The sequence below is a fragment of the Hippocampus bargibanti genome, linkage group LG02, assembly GCF_051943395.1.
Source record: "Hippocampus bargibanti isolate YZ-2025 linkage group LG02, ASM5194339v1, whole genome shotgun sequence".
NCBI lineage: Eukaryota > Metazoa > Chordata > Actinopteri > Syngnathiformes > Syngnathidae > Hippocampus > Hippocampus bargibanti.
Window position 1 is genome coordinate 10,870,675 of NC_142735.1, and position 15,706 is coordinate 10,886,380.

At 39.0% G+C, this 15,706-nt stretch overlaps 1 protein-coding gene across 1 annotated transcript in view; it reads right to left on the reverse strand.

Moving 5' to 3' along the window:
* Positions 1–1,609: 1,609 nt before the first annotated feature.
* The window catches only part of slc16a2 (solute carrier family 16 member 2), a 29,479-nt gene continuing 15,382 nt past the window's right edge, over positions 1,610–15,706 (reverse strand). The window contains exons 4-6 of the mRNA XM_088988686.1: positions 13,031–13,174; positions 10,811–11,039; positions 1,610–7,434 (exon numbers count right to left, since the gene is read on the reverse strand). Coding sequence (XP_088844812.1) covers positions 7,190–7,434; positions 10,811–11,039; positions 13,031–13,174 — 618 coding nt within the window. The 3' untranslated portion in view covers positions 1,610–7,189. The remainder of the gene's footprint in view (positions 7,435–10,810; positions 11,040–13,030; positions 13,175–15,706) is intronic.

The following is a 15,706-nucleotide window of genomic DNA, read 5'->3' on the forward strand; positions in this document are numbered from 1 at the left end:
CTCTTGAATCCTGACTGCTACTGTCCACGATGCATGAGTGGAGAAGGCCTTCTAGTGGACAAAGGCTGCGTTACATGCACCCTTCGAAAAACTCTACTGTCCAGTTTGTGAATCTCATCCAAAGTACAAAAATCATAAGCCTAATTTCCCTGGTGTGTAAAATATCAGCAGGATTTAATTTAAGAGATCAAAATTGATTGATGCTTTTATACAGGGCCCATACGAACTGTTCTTTTTTCTGCTCATAGTGAGTGTCTCCAAGTTCACTTGCAGCGTCCTCCCAAAGTTGCTTTTAAGGCCGCATGGCAACGACCAAACGTGCCTCCAAAATTCACATGAAGCCTATTCAGATTTACCATGGTATATGTGGTCCATGGACACTACATGAATAGGAGCCTTTGAAGGTGTCAAAGGACTGCAAAATTGTCTATCTAGAATTTGAAAACTACGTGTGGTCGAGTTACATCATAAGTGACGTTGCGTGGCCGAAAAATGCAGCCTTCAGAGGACGTTGACGTTGGAAAAGTGTGAATTCACCAGATAATGCGATCAACTTCTACTTTCTTCCCTTCACAACCAATGTAAATCGTGAATTTCTCCATTGCGACACGAATAAAGGTTTTCTTATACTTTGACACAAAAAGACATTGTGGACATGTACTATCAATCCTTTTGTGCAAATATTTTGTGATGAAAAAAATGATGACTTTATGGCTTGTAGTGTTATCTATTGATAATTGACCATGACAAGGGAGAGGACAAATTGCTTCTCATATCTCAACCTTAATAATCATACTACATTTCATTTTTAAGCGCCTATCAAAACTCTCAAGGTCACTTTACAGTCACAGGATCAGTTTTTCAACCTTACTCAACCAAGTACTGCACGTCATTTGATTGAGGGCCCTACGCAGTCAGGGATTGTATTTTGAACTGAATCAATGTCTTTGTGAACAAATGGTCTTGGGATAATATACCTGTTTTCATGTCATGTCTGAAGGACGTCGAGCTATATAGAGGAGCATCAGTGCCCAATATGTCGATCGTGTTTCGTGTTGATATTTGACATGATATATTGACATATTTTGTTCAGCCTATCGGTCTAAAAAAACAACAACAAAAAAAGGTTTCCCTTTCATCGAAGGCAACGCGTGACCACTGGAAGTCATCAGCGGTCGGCAGTGTGGAACTACAGAGATGTTGCAGTATGTCTTTTATTGCTATTATTATTCTCACTTAGATTTTGTTTCATGTATAATTCACAGAGGCACTGTCAAAGAATGGGAATCTGCAGTGCCAGGGAGAAGCATTTCAAAACGGGACACATGAGGTACGATTGTGAAGAAGCTGCGAAAGTGCCTCTGCATGTGTCAGGTCTCTACAAAGGTAAGAAGTGATTTGCTTTTCACAAACTCAAAGTTTTGTGTCTACTTCATTTTTCTGTTGTATTCAATTTATTGGCCATTGTGGCTATTCCTCATCAGGGCATGTGTGAGAAGAATGTTTATATGCGCGCATGTATGGTAACCTGTGAATCGCAGGAGGTTGGTTGATCCAAAAATGAAATTGTTGGTCAGTTTTACATGAAGAGAAACAACCGAGGATGAAAAATGAACAGCAACAACCATTCTATTCATATTAGGTCTTTAATGTTGTTTCAATATTAAAAAAAGCCATTTAACACAGATTATGTTGACCATAAAATATTTCCTTGATGAACAGCTTGATGAATCTCAGTTTCAGTAACATTAAGCCAACTGGCTCTATTTATTAGTTTCTTTTTAAATTGTCAAATAAAAAGGTGCCTGCTAGGCAAGGATATATGCAAACAGCTGTAAAGAGAGGCAATCCCGGTTTACGCGAGTAACCTCTCTGGAGGTTATCACTGAGCCACACGTGTATCAACAATAAGTAAAAACAGAGGGCACAGAGGAAGGATTACCAATACAGTAAGAGGCTTGAAATTATAACCGGTACAGTCATTACGATGACATAAAAAGTGTCAATTTATCTAGAACGTTTGTCGAACATGGAGCAAAGGGCTATAGGGTACATCGCTTCGGTACAGAGACAAGAAAACAAAAAAAAAGTTGCGGTTTTTTTTTGGGGGGGGATGGTGAGGGGGTTGGGTGATTGTTGCCCTGGAAAAATATTGTTGCTGGAATCACACCAGGGCAGTGCGAATGAGGTGCAATGGAGAGATTTTTGCTGTCATGACTCAGCTTCAAATGAATAATATGAAAACTTTGAGCGACATACTGGTGGTCTAGTTCACAATTAAACAGTGCAAGAGTTGGCAAAAGATTGAGGTCAGTAGATTAGAAAAAAATGGCACATTTTCAGAGAAGAATAACACATTTCTCTACGTTATTTTTTTTTTAATAATGATTTCCTTTGTTAGTTCCAAAAGAGTCAGATATGGCGAGAGGAGTGAATGTCAGCAACTGTACAATGAAACTTATCTCAAAATATTGACTGCACGGGTGATTATATACAAACGTTTGGAATCTTAGTTTGGCTTCATTCATTCATGTACAGGACAAGTTGTACAGTAAGTTTCTCTTTTGCACAGCCAGCTTACATCAGGGGTATCCAAATTTATTGCGAAGGGGGCCAGATTTGTTGTGTCAAAAATGTAGGGGGGGGGGCAACTTTGGCGGACATTCTTTACATTTAACAGCATTTAATTGAAATACAGTTCAGCGAGCCATTCTAGATGACAGCACTTAGCACACGCAAGTAACAGCATGACTGCTCAATGTATTAATTCTACGTGTGGGCTAGACGTTAGGATGAAAATTGACCACGGGCCGCATTTGGCCCGTGGTCAATTTTAAGATGTCTTAAGATGAATGCACCTGATCTAAGCGTCGCAAGGACCAACGGATAAGGACACCTTAATTAAGCGAAAGACTTTCAGAAATGAAAACAACAATGTCAAAACAAATTAACAGTAGTGTTCAGAGTAAGATATGACATACATTGGCTGAGGTCAAACATTTAGCCTGATGTGTTTTTAGTAAGTGAAGGAATCACAGAAGTAGATCACAAGCTCGCAAGAATAAATGATCAGCTCAGTTGATCCCGAGCAAGCAACTAAAAGTGGTTGTTCTTCATGATTTCACGCTGTGTGTTTGCTTTTGTTTCTCCTTACTTCCATCGAATACGACAATAGTGTTTGGTACAGTGGAACCTCCAAAGAGCAGCCACAATCTGTTCAATACGCTGGCCAAAACCATCAAAAAAACTTGCTTCACTCTATAAGCAGTTATTTCAGTATCATTCCTATATGTCATACAGTTACACATTGAAAAAAAAAACTCAAATAAATTATCCGTACAAAAAACAAAAGGAGCTCCGCAGCTGACGCTACTCAGGCCCTAAATACTGCATAACTAATACAGCAATGCCTTGAGATACGAGTGACCCGAGTGATGTTTTTTTTTTACTGCTAAGAAACAAAAAAATAAGATATGACTGGTGAAACATGGCACGGCAAAGATTTATTATTTGAAGCAGAACATTATGGAGTACTTTTTTTCTTTAAATAATATTTATCAGATTTCTTTGGGGCAGGGTGTAAGGATTAATGGCATTACTATTCGTATTATTGGGGGGGGGGGGGGGATTAGCGTTTCTATGGAATGAATTCAAATCTTATCTCAAAGCACCACTGTATTAAGTAATACTGCTTACACTTTAAAGAACTGTAACAGAAGATTCATATATAGAGGGAAGAGCAAAGTATTTCAACAGTGACATTGACACCTGGTGTTGTTTAAATGCTTTTTAACTGGGAAAGATAAAGCCCTGTAACAACTGTATTGCCATATTGTAAAGAGTAGCCAGACCTGTCCAGTTCTATGGTGATCATATTCGCACGTTCCATAATTGACATCACTCAAACATTCGCTGAGGTTGCATGCGACATCACACATAAGCATTTGAATTAGGTTTTACCTGACTTGAGGAATAATTTGGATTGAAATCCCCACTGTTCCACTTTTTGCGGGTTCCAATTTGGCGGTTCCACTGTACATATAACTCATGTTTCAGTTTTCACAATGTGAAACTTCATTCATCTACTATCAGTAAACTTAAAACAAACAAGCACACACACGCACACACACACACACACACACACACACACACACACACACACACACACACACACACACACACACACACACACACACACACACACACACACTAGTCAGGAAACAATGTTTTTTCATGTCAGTTGAGAAAGAGAAGGCTATGATTAATTCAGTGCGGTAAAGGTAAGGTATTGAAGTTGGAATTGGTATGAAGTGAACCTGAGCTGACTGGTTTGAAAAGGTAGATTTGTTTTGAATTGAAGATACTGCTGTGAGTCAAGTGTACTTGGAGTACTTCCTCCACTGTCCCCAAAAAGAAACAAACTTTCAGGAAATTACAGCTTCCATCAGAACAGTATTCACAGTAACAATACAAAAAAATAAATGAAAACTGAGATCCAACGTCTGCATAGACCTTCCTTTTTACTGTTCTTTTCATTTCAGTAGACTATCGAGCAGCACCCAAAATCTTATCTGTTAATAAGCAAATAATAACAGCAAAAAAAGAAGAATTAAACATTTGTTATTGACTAATTAAGGGGAAATGCAGCAGAACCTGTTTACTTTGCTTTATTTAGAGGACGAGTTACGTTGTGTGGCAAGGTAGAATGAGCTTACAGTGTATACCTCATGCATGAAAAACTCATGCAGTCAATACATTGTAATCTAACCTTTGAAAGTTTGCCAAGTGGGATGTGAAATAATAATAGTACTCAGTCAATCTGACCACTTGTGTTTTATGCTTAAATGCATATTTTGGTACTCCATGATTTAGTTCACCTGTTAGAGCAGATACCAGTGAATGTACTGTAAATCTCACTTCAGCTATTTTTTAAAATATGTAATTTGTGAATGTTTGAGTAATAATATTAAGCAATGTATTCATCATGAACCAAAAAAAAAATTGAAAAAATAGATGTTGCTTGTTCTATTTGAGGATAAGTTAGCTTCTGTGGCTAGCTGGAACTAGGTTGATTGTTTCATCACAAGATTTATTTAGTTAGCAAATGATTGTAACGTTAGCTTAGTCCAACTTTCTCTTGTGTCATTGCCACACTCATTTGAGATTCAGCTCTTGACCACTTATGGATCACAAGAAACGAACGTTGTTATTACAATATTCTATATACTATGACGAAAAAATGTCAGAGAAAAGGTAATACATCTTATATCGAAGGGCTCTGGTGTAGAAACCATTGGGGTGCGAGTTCCTGTAAGACAACATCACTCGCAGTCCATGGACTATTTGTTCCAGCGGCTTTCGAAGGATCGATCATAAGACCCTGTGGCATTTAATCTGTGGCGAGGAAGACTAGTGTTTTTAACAAGATGAGGAGAGAATGATGTGAGAATCGGTTCCATTTTCATTAGCTACCTGGGGTATCCTTTTGTTGTTATCATTGTTTTTTGGAGCACATACAATGGGTGATGTGGTTATGGTGTAATGGCATAGTATTGATAAAGATATATCTGCTTGAAGGAAAGTAGGACTATGTGACAGTCTATTTCCACTCAGTCCCTGTCCAACCTCTTGACAAAACACTGCCAACTTTATAGGGAGCAATACGGCTCAGAACTTTTGACATTGCCTCACCATCTGAAGTGACAGAGTGCACAGACTCCTTCTAACCTGCTACATGAGTAAGAAGCAAGACTCAACTGCTTACTTTTAAGATGCGGCATTTGCCATTCCCCCGTTATTTACGTTTCTAACTGTGATCCAAAGTGTACTCCCTCAACCAGTTCCCAGGTAAACAAAACGACAGTTCTGAACCATGGCTGCAATTCACATGAAGGCTCAAGGGGCTTAAGACGTTGGATAAAAGAAGGAATCCAAGGATTAGACAATAAAACAAAAGAAGATAGATTAAAGCTTCCCTTCTCATCAGATGACCCAGTTCAAATTCTCCATTGAATAAAATGGTAGCTGGGTAGAAAGCAGAGATTCTTCCCGCAAGGGGAACGTTCTAAGAGGGTTTGAAATGTAAATGTAGAAAAATTGTATCATTAAGATGACCCGATCTTGATAAAATATTGTGACAAACTGTGGGCGGGAAAAAAAAGTCCTCAGTGATGAAAGTCACAGATTATGTTTCGTTGTTTAGAACTCTTCTCCCCCAAATCTGAAAACAAAAGTCTAAGAGCTGAAGCATTTGGAAAGTAAATCCAAATTCAAATTGGTTTAGTGTTATCTATCAAGCACACATCATTAAATGCAATATGAAAAACATTTTCCTTGTGCGCGTGTAGGAAAAACATCCTCGGTTACACTTCTGTCTGCTGTGGAGCTGACTGGCTCATTGTGTGTGGTTTTTGCCTCGAGCGATATTATCAACATAATGCACTACATGCTGTCACGACTAGAAGCCAACATATCATTGAAAGCACTTGTTTTCTAGTTTGAAGGCACTGGTCTCAATCACACTTACTGATAAGTAAGTACACTGTAAAATTACTTGTTTTAATTACATTATACATTAATTACATGTATTTTGTTGTAAAGTGAAAAATCGGCGGACGCACACGATTCATAGGCAACAAGGACCAGGCCAGCCTGCGTCGAATTGATGGCCATCATAACTGCTTTCACTAAAACGTCCCAAATGATTAAATGAACGGGTATATACTGCCAATAAGTGTTTTACATGAAAAACTAGGTCTGGGGTTGGCAACCTGGGTCCACTCCACATTTGTGTCATTAAAAGGTATACTATTTGGACTTCTCAGTCAAAGCAAAATGTGAACTCGGATTTTGAGGATAAATCCCAATTGTAAAAAAACAAAAATCTCATTTCATTCCTCTTGGAGGATATTTTGCTTCCTTCTCAGACTGTGTTTTGCTTCATCTCCTTGACTTGTGTAGCAATGAGCCTTCTTATCGTCCCTAATCCGGCTTCAAATTTGATTTCTTTTAAGAAACACCCAAGCAAGGTCAAGGAGGAGGGCAAAATCAATGGTCAGGCAACAAGACAGTCCCATCAGTGCAATCAGGAGAAGGAAAATCTAAGGATGAGAAATTGTCCTTAGAGAGAACAAATGGGAAAACCTTTGTACACGTTATGTACAAAAGTATTCTAAGAAACCGATACAAATCAGATATGTGTCTCAGCATCAGTGTAGCCGGGCAGCATGTCTCCATTGGAGCAGCTCTTTGGAGATGGTTGGGCGCTGGGTAACATGCGAGTTGTCGTCTCTTCTGGCGCTGCAGGCGTGTTGCCACGCTCTAGTCGGCGGTGAATCAGAGGAACAAAGAACAGCACCACCCCTCCGATAATGGGGGGCACACCAGCTAAAGAGAAGGCTACTTTGTAGTCCTCCAAGTAGTCGTGAAGCAAACCTGTGAAGTGGAAAGAGAATTGATTGTATGTGTTCAATTAAGGAATTCCTGGTTAATGAACTTCTGAATGTTTTCCTTGTGGTTGTTCAGTTTGGTTTTTTTTCCAATCTGATTTCATCTTCTCTGTGCTTCATCTTCTAATTTAATTAACAAAAAGTGTAAGTACACACAAAAGCCAAAAGTAACGTACGTGTACATATCGTGTATATATAAAACCCTGCATGCATACATATAATAAACCTGCAGAAAATGTTCACTTGATATATCACTGAACTTGGAACCCACACATCCTGCCCGCTATGGTAAAATTGATTCATATTTGGTCCAATTACAGTCGTGAAATGTCAGTCACAGCTGTGCACTCAGGGGAATGCAAATGTTCTTCCACTGAGAAAATTCTGCTGTTCAATTTACAAAATGTGTGATCAGTGGTTGAACATGGTTAAAACGTAATGAACTGACATTGTATCTATAACAGTAAAATCTATTTAAGAAAGACAAAAATGTTCCACCCAGTTGGGTAAGACTACACAGAAAAAAATCTGTTGGATTTGCTTCATTCGGAAATCTAGATCAGTTGTAAATGACTAAAATTGTGTTTACTTCTTCTTTTCCTTTCGGCTTTTCCCTTCAAGGGGTCGCCACAGCAAATCAGTTTCCTCCATCTTTAGAGGTTTGATCCGCATGTTGAAATATGTTCAAGGACGACAGTACAAAATGAATTTATCATGTCAAACTGATTTACATATCCAAATTAAGCACATCATTTTGTTGTTTTTTTAAAGCTGAGTCATTTCGAGATATTTCTTCCTTTGTGTGTGGCCGTCTTGTTATCACTGGAGACATCGACGCTTGAGAATCCAAAAATTGAAGCACTGCTATTGATATTAAAACATAACTCGATAAAAGCTTGCTCGCCACCTCCTCCTTGACACACATGCACAGTATTTATCTGGCCGCAGTTTCTTACAAGTTATTGCTTTTCTTTTCTTTTCTTGTTTTATTAATAGGTGCGAGAAATTTCCATATGCATCTCTCAGGCCCCACTTTGTGCATAGGCAGCATTGATAAGAAAGACCCCAGCAAACACATACAAAACCCATCACAGCTTTCAATCGATTAAAACAAACCAAGTGTGTAAATACAGTAATTCATTACTCATTCAGTCACTTACTATATTGGAGATAAAAAATGTCCATCTCGAGGAATGTTTAAAACATATCGTCACGCACCTCAGATCTTTAAATTGAAAGTCTGATTCCAAACAGATGATTGTTGCATCTTTTTATTCATACTTCAGGTATGAAATTAAAAGGAATGGCCAATCCCATCTTAAAAGGATGTGCTTTCTTTCTATGTGATGTGTTGTTATTGGCTCATTTTACTTATTGTGTCGACATGTAAAAAAAATAACTCCATCAAATTACTAAAACGTATAAAATATATCAGGCCCTTTCTAACTTCCTACTGCCAGCCGAGCAAGTTTTACAGCTGCGCTTCAGCTGTTCGACACCTCCTCTGTTTACATGTCACTGTCACATGAATGTGACTTGAACCAGTTTGCAAAGTTGGAGGGGGAGAGTTTTGCTGCCAAGTCCATCCGACTTGTTGCTCACAAAGGTCTATGTGTGTACAACATAATGTGAACACAGGAATATTCTTGTAATTACTGACACAAATGAATGCCTATGTTTTTGTTACGTCGTGACTTCCGTGCAAATCAGCTTGTGCCCTAATGCTTTTGAAAAGCCTTTACAATGACCTAAATATTGATTCAGGGTGTCAAATCCAAATTCACAGTGGGCTAACATGAAAACCTGGAACACAAGTCGCAGCTCAGGCTAACTTTAATACTGATAGAAATTTTTAAATTGTGCACATTTGCCCAGTCAGACTTCATCAAACAGTTAAAGACTGGTCATTGCAATTCTTCAGCTTTGCCATCTCTCACCTTAAAGTGATAGCACATGTTGAGGAATTCAGAGCAAATTTCACCAGAAAAGATTTCAACTGTTAGCAATAGAATCCTTTGGCTCTTATGAAATAACTCATGTTATGCTAATGCCACTGACATGTGCAGAATCTTCAATGACGAGCCTTTACGGTAGCTTCACATGTAGCTTTTTCTTGTTTGAACATAGTCTGCTATAAAAACTAGTCGTTTTCATCTCCGCTACTTTCATGGAGCCTTCTGCTTTTCATACATGTCGTTGTACTTGTCGAGGTGTTTGATTTCAAAGTGTCTATTTATATTTTACTGTATTCTTTCATTACAGCCACTGTGGAACCACAAATAAAACAAACAGCACTTGGGCACAATCCGGCATATTATTTTTACAAGAACAAGATGAGCTAAAGCTCGACATGCTGAGGAAAAAAAGCACCGTATTTTTTATTTGAAAGGAGATTGTGGCTACCTGAAAAAAATTCCCACTTTTGCCTGAAAACAATAATCAAAACACATTTGTTTTACATTTTAATTGTGCGACCGGTGTTCAAATTAAGTATACAATATTCATCGAACTTGTTTTCAAGATGCCTTTGTGGAAAAGATTTGTCTTCACCTGTGTTTTGTTTTCAGGAAGCAAGCATTGAAGTTTACGATGTGGTGATATTTTGTACTTGTAGCCACTTGTAGCCAGTTCAGCTTGTATATGCATTCACCGTCTAATATGGTTCTTTTTGTGTTCTTTTGACTTCAAGATGGCGTCGTGAGACTGCCTTTCCAGCCACTCCTGGATTTTATTTTTCTGCTTCTTTCTTTGCTTTCCTCTTCCTTTGATAACTTTGCTGCTGGGAAATGTAAATTTCTCCACTGCGAGACAAATATAATAATAATAATAATAATAATAATAATAATAATAATAATAATTAATTATTATTATTATTATTATACATTTCATTCATAAGCGCCTTTCAAAACTCTCAAGCTCACTTTTCAGTCACAGGATAAGTTCTTATGTGGGTGAGCAGCGGCAGCCACACGCGCTAGCATTCACTCAAGGTACACCCAATTGAATCCAAACCAAACAATACCCACCCTCTCTCTCTCGCTCGCTCGCTCACTTTCAGACACACACACACACACACACACACACACACACACACACACACACACACACACACACACACACACACACACACACACACACACACACACACTATTCATTGATTGTCAAGTGTTTTACTTTGCTAATATTGATCAACTCACAACTCAAACTTCAAAGCTTCATTTCTTCACTCTTCCTTTCATCACTTTCCTGCTGTGAAGTGTAAATGTCTCCAGTGTGGGACTAATGAAGGCTAATCTAATGTATTCTAAACTTCAGCATTACAGTCCTGAGAAAACAGATTGAAAAGAAATCTAGTCGTTCACCTGCAATGGGTGGGCCTGCAGTCATTGGAAGAGACATGAGGCCGAGCAGGTATCCTATTGCCTGTGATGCCTGCATGGGCCCAACCAGCTCAAATGCAATGGGAGCCATCATGGTGAGAAAACATCCATCACACAGTCCCAGGAATACACATACGACTACAAGTTGCTCAAAGAGAGAACACTGAGGGATCATAATTGACATGATTCCCAGGGCTATAAAGGATGCCACCTAAAAAGACAAAGGAAAAATGTTACAATGATCCTATTGAGTGCCATTGTTTGTGCATGTCTATATCCTAATATGAACTGGTGGAATGGTACAGACTTCAGATCCACTTAATGTAAGGAAACTAAGGTTTAAAACAATGCTCATAAAGTTTAAGGTTTTTGACAGCCACACTTTCACACTAAAACAGATACTACTTCCTTGAGGGATTTTCCTAGGTCCACATGCATCCGATGCAACATATGGTTTTTGGCCTTTAAAGGACAACCGTCACTTTTTTGTTTCCTAACTGACGTTTTATAGCATCTAAAATACCCAAAACACGCAGTATGGTATTTTTAGTCAAATGCAAAACACCAATAAAAATGACTTAAAGTGTCCAAAATCTGCAAAAAAATTGAGCTACAATTGGGCATTTTCAGAAAGTCCCGCCCCCAGTTCGTGACGTCACGCCAAGACGTCTTGCATTGCTGGAGAATAAAAACAATGGCTTCAGATTCGGAGTATATGCTTGCCTGTTACACATCCAGTTATGAATAGGATTCAAATAGTTTTGAATAGGAGTTTGCAATCGATTAAAGAATTTATTCCGTGTCATTTTGAGGCATCTGGACTGCAATGTAGCGTCCCAGAAAAGAGGCAGAAAATGGCGACCTCTTGTAGACATGACAGTGTATTGCGTTTCCACAGGCTGATAAATTCCTTATAAGGAGCTTGGACGCCCTTTTCTGGCGCAACACGAGGTTTTCAGACCAAACAAGCATTGACGTGATGGAAGGACTGCTACTACGTGTCCTTTTTTTCGGTCAGGGACGTTCCTTCAGTGATGTCACGTACGGACTCGTCACCAACTCAAAAACAAGACTGACAAAAACTTCCGGAATATTCAGCACAAGTCTTAAAACGTAAAATATAGCTATATGCGGTGGAATCTTTGTAAAATACACTCAGTAGAAGTCATTTGAAGCCATTTTACAAATTATGGACACAACTTGTCCAGAGACGTCGGTTGTCCTTTAAGGTTACATTATTGCACAGCTGCATGGTTGGATTGCAAGCATTAAAATGTTTTTTTTGTCTGCTGGCATGACGTACAGGCAAGTCATAATTTCAGTTGGCAAAGGGATTCGACATCTGAAAGACTCACACATCAAGAAAGCCTTGTGTGTTTTTGTACTTTGTGCCTTCTAAAATGTCTCATTTTGTGTTTTAAATTAAGAGCAGTCTTTCTGAGCAAGGCTACAGACTAGCGAAGACGTAACATGTTCACTTAAATGTCTCGGTCTTTAATTTAAGGTGAACACGTAAGAACACCTTCAGCAGAAATTGAAAAAATCTCTTGGTAACAATATAAGCAAGGCACATTTGAGGACAGTGACAATGTGTTGTAATTTGAAACGCTGAGTACATGAGAGACACAGTGCAAGTTCACCTTAAACCCACTCGATTAGGCTGGTCTCTTTCTTTTCTACTCTCTTCGTAGTGACTCACCCCTAACAATATCCAGCAGTTTTTCATTCTTGGACTCTTGTGTGAATGCAAATTAGGAACGATTTACAGCCAAACTATTTCAATTTACACTGAATGAACTTTGCTTCAGTGTACTTTGTTGATGCCAAGGGCCCCATTTCAGTGGGCAGATTAAGTTAATAGTTGATTCAAAGTTACTGATGAAATATGCAGGTCATTGTCCTGTCTTTTCGAACTACAGCACACTGTGTTCTCACGATCCTCACAATACAAAGGCTGATTACGTATTACCTTGGCAAAGTATTACATTCAGAAAAAAGAGATGAAGACAAAAGTGAACATGGATGGCCACTAATGACTACAATGTGATACAAACGTGAAATGTAAAAAGCTGTATGGATTGTGTTTTTTTCTGAAACGAAAGAGATACAATCACTGATTGAGCTGGGATGTTTTAGGTTTCAACTAAATGTTCAAGTCTGAGACAATGGATTCAAACTCTCCAGTTTCATTCATTTCCTGACCTGCATGTAGATTTTCTGCAGACCTGGAATAAGGTCTCCAACTTTGCCAAAAGTGAGACGCCCCACCCCCGATGATGCTCCAATGCACACAAGAAGTACCCATTCCTTCTCGGTACCCTTGAACTGCTCCTTGACAAAGTGCATCTGTCACACAAAGAAAAAGACAGATGGAGTCATGTTGGTGCGCCGGATGACTGTCACAATGTCATGGATACAACTTTCCTTCTGTTTTTGTCGATACTAAAACAAGTTGATTGATTGAGCACTTGGTCAATTATCCCACCATAAATTTCAAACATTAACTGTCGCAACAATATAGCAGGAATATACAGTATGTGAATATTTTTTATGGATATAAAACAAGCCACTCCCCAGAAGCCCTAAGGCAAAACCACTCTCTGATGTCTTTCCTGAACATGCTGAACTATTTGCTCTACTTTGAACACTTTTGGTATGCATGAATAGCCACTGAACAGGCACGGTTCAGGACACAGAGGGGCCATACAGGAGACTCTTCCTGAAGTGGTCAAGTCATTACAAAGACCGGGGCTGTGTTTGCACTTGGGCCTGGGCCTGAAACAACACTTTTGGGAGAGGGAGGGCGAAGCATGAACATCCCATATCTGGATACGACATTGTCAACTTCACACCCTTGCCTGTCTATGTTGCATACTCAATATTTACTCCTGTTTTGCAAATCGCAACAACAATTTAAATAATTACACTGCAAGTGTATATTGATACTATACTACTCTTTCATTGTGAGTAACAGCTAATGAGAAGTTATTATAGTACTTCTTGCCAATTTTGTGTAGTATAACCCTCCAGACAGGAACATTTCTGATCATTAAACCAGTTCACATTCTGGTCCCAAGGCCAAAAGAAATTTGCAATTTTCTGTGGAGTACAATCCTGAAATAAAGGCTCTTGTTTCTGACAGTAATTTCATCTGTGCTGTATGTCATGCATATTAGCATATTTGACAATAAAGCTGACTTTGACTTTGAAAACGGACAGACTAAATATATAAACACGTGATTACAAAAGTGCCATATATAAATGTCGTTCTGTCCCCCCCCCCCCTTCCACACACACACTCAAATACTATGTCATATGGTAGTGGGCTCTAAATTGCTTGATTCCCAGTGTACATTCCATACTGAAAGCTGATAACGATATGGCATGCGTTATTTAGCGTATGGTTTTTGAGTTCAACATGGAAATATGTTTAATTTCTGTGGTATGGGAAAACATAATCAACAAAGAACAGGCTGACTTATAATTTTGTTGGTCCTGATTTTGAGACAGGTATTAAAAATTATGCATGCAATGGAACAAGGGCATAATGTTCTTACCAGATGGACATAAGGCACAAAGTAGCCCAATACAGCTGTCGCAACTCCAAATGCCCACACACGGTAAGTGAGGATATGAAACACTCGCAGGTTGAAGTACTTTCTGACCCATACCAACGCCTTGTGCCAACAGATCCCACTTTGAGGAGTCACCCCTGCCTGTTTTTGAAAATCTGCAGGGCCTGTCGGGCCCATGCAAAGTCCAGCTGGTAGCAACGGCTTGAATGTTAATGCCAGAAAGGCCTGCACAAGCATGAAGAGGCTGAGGATCTGGAAGGTTCTGCTGAGTCCCAGTGGCTCCACGACTTTGTTCAGCAAAACCGGGAGACCCATGGAGAAGAGGCTGGCACCTGCCGTCACCACGCCATTGGCAAATCCCAGGCGCTTGCGAAAGTAGTGGCCGAGGATGACCAAAGAGGGCTGGAAAGCGAAGGAGGATCCGCAGCCAAACAGTATGCCATAAGTAAAATAACGGAGGCTCAAGGAGCTGGGAATAGAACAAACAAAGGCAAATTCATTGGGACCACGACTAAATCACTCATTTACCATTTTTTCACATGGAAACATATTTTTAAAGATTATATTAAATGATTGTGCAACATGAAAGCTACATCTATTGGTTGGAGCCGAACAGTTAAATATTTCAACATTATAAACATTCACTCATTCAACGTTGATTTTTGACCTTGCTGCTTACACGGAGCAATTTCTTCAGTTTCCACATAAAGTGTTGGATTATTTGTTCAGGCAGTTGTTCACAAAGACGTAAACCTCAACCCATCCTAACTTGTGAAAAACTGAGTGTCGAGGATGCTCTTTAAACCTAATCATGACATTCACTTTTTCCATATGCATTCATCGGTTTGGAGGTTGAAGTTTTGCAAGTCATTGTAGTCTGTCTGAATTGACATTTAAACTATGTCTCAGATTCATTAAAATTTAATTTGAATTTGATTTTTTAAATTTGAATTTAGCTTTTATTTGGTCTCTCGTAGGAGAAACATGTCTCAGAGGACAGGCCCCCCGTGGTATTACATGCATTGGGCAATACATACCACATATAATATACAAGATACATGGGACAATACACAGAACAGGACAATAAATACTCTACAGACATTGGACAACACATTAGAGGCATATGCACACACCACTCTGCCCTCATGTCCTCCTGTTTGTTTGTCTTCCTCCCTCTAATCATTTGTTAACTAAGCTGTAGCCTGCAATATGAATGCATTTTTATATAAATTTAATTCGCAGACAAAAGTCATTTACTTTCTTCCTGTGATTATAAAATTGGATTGGGAGTGTAGCGCATGGG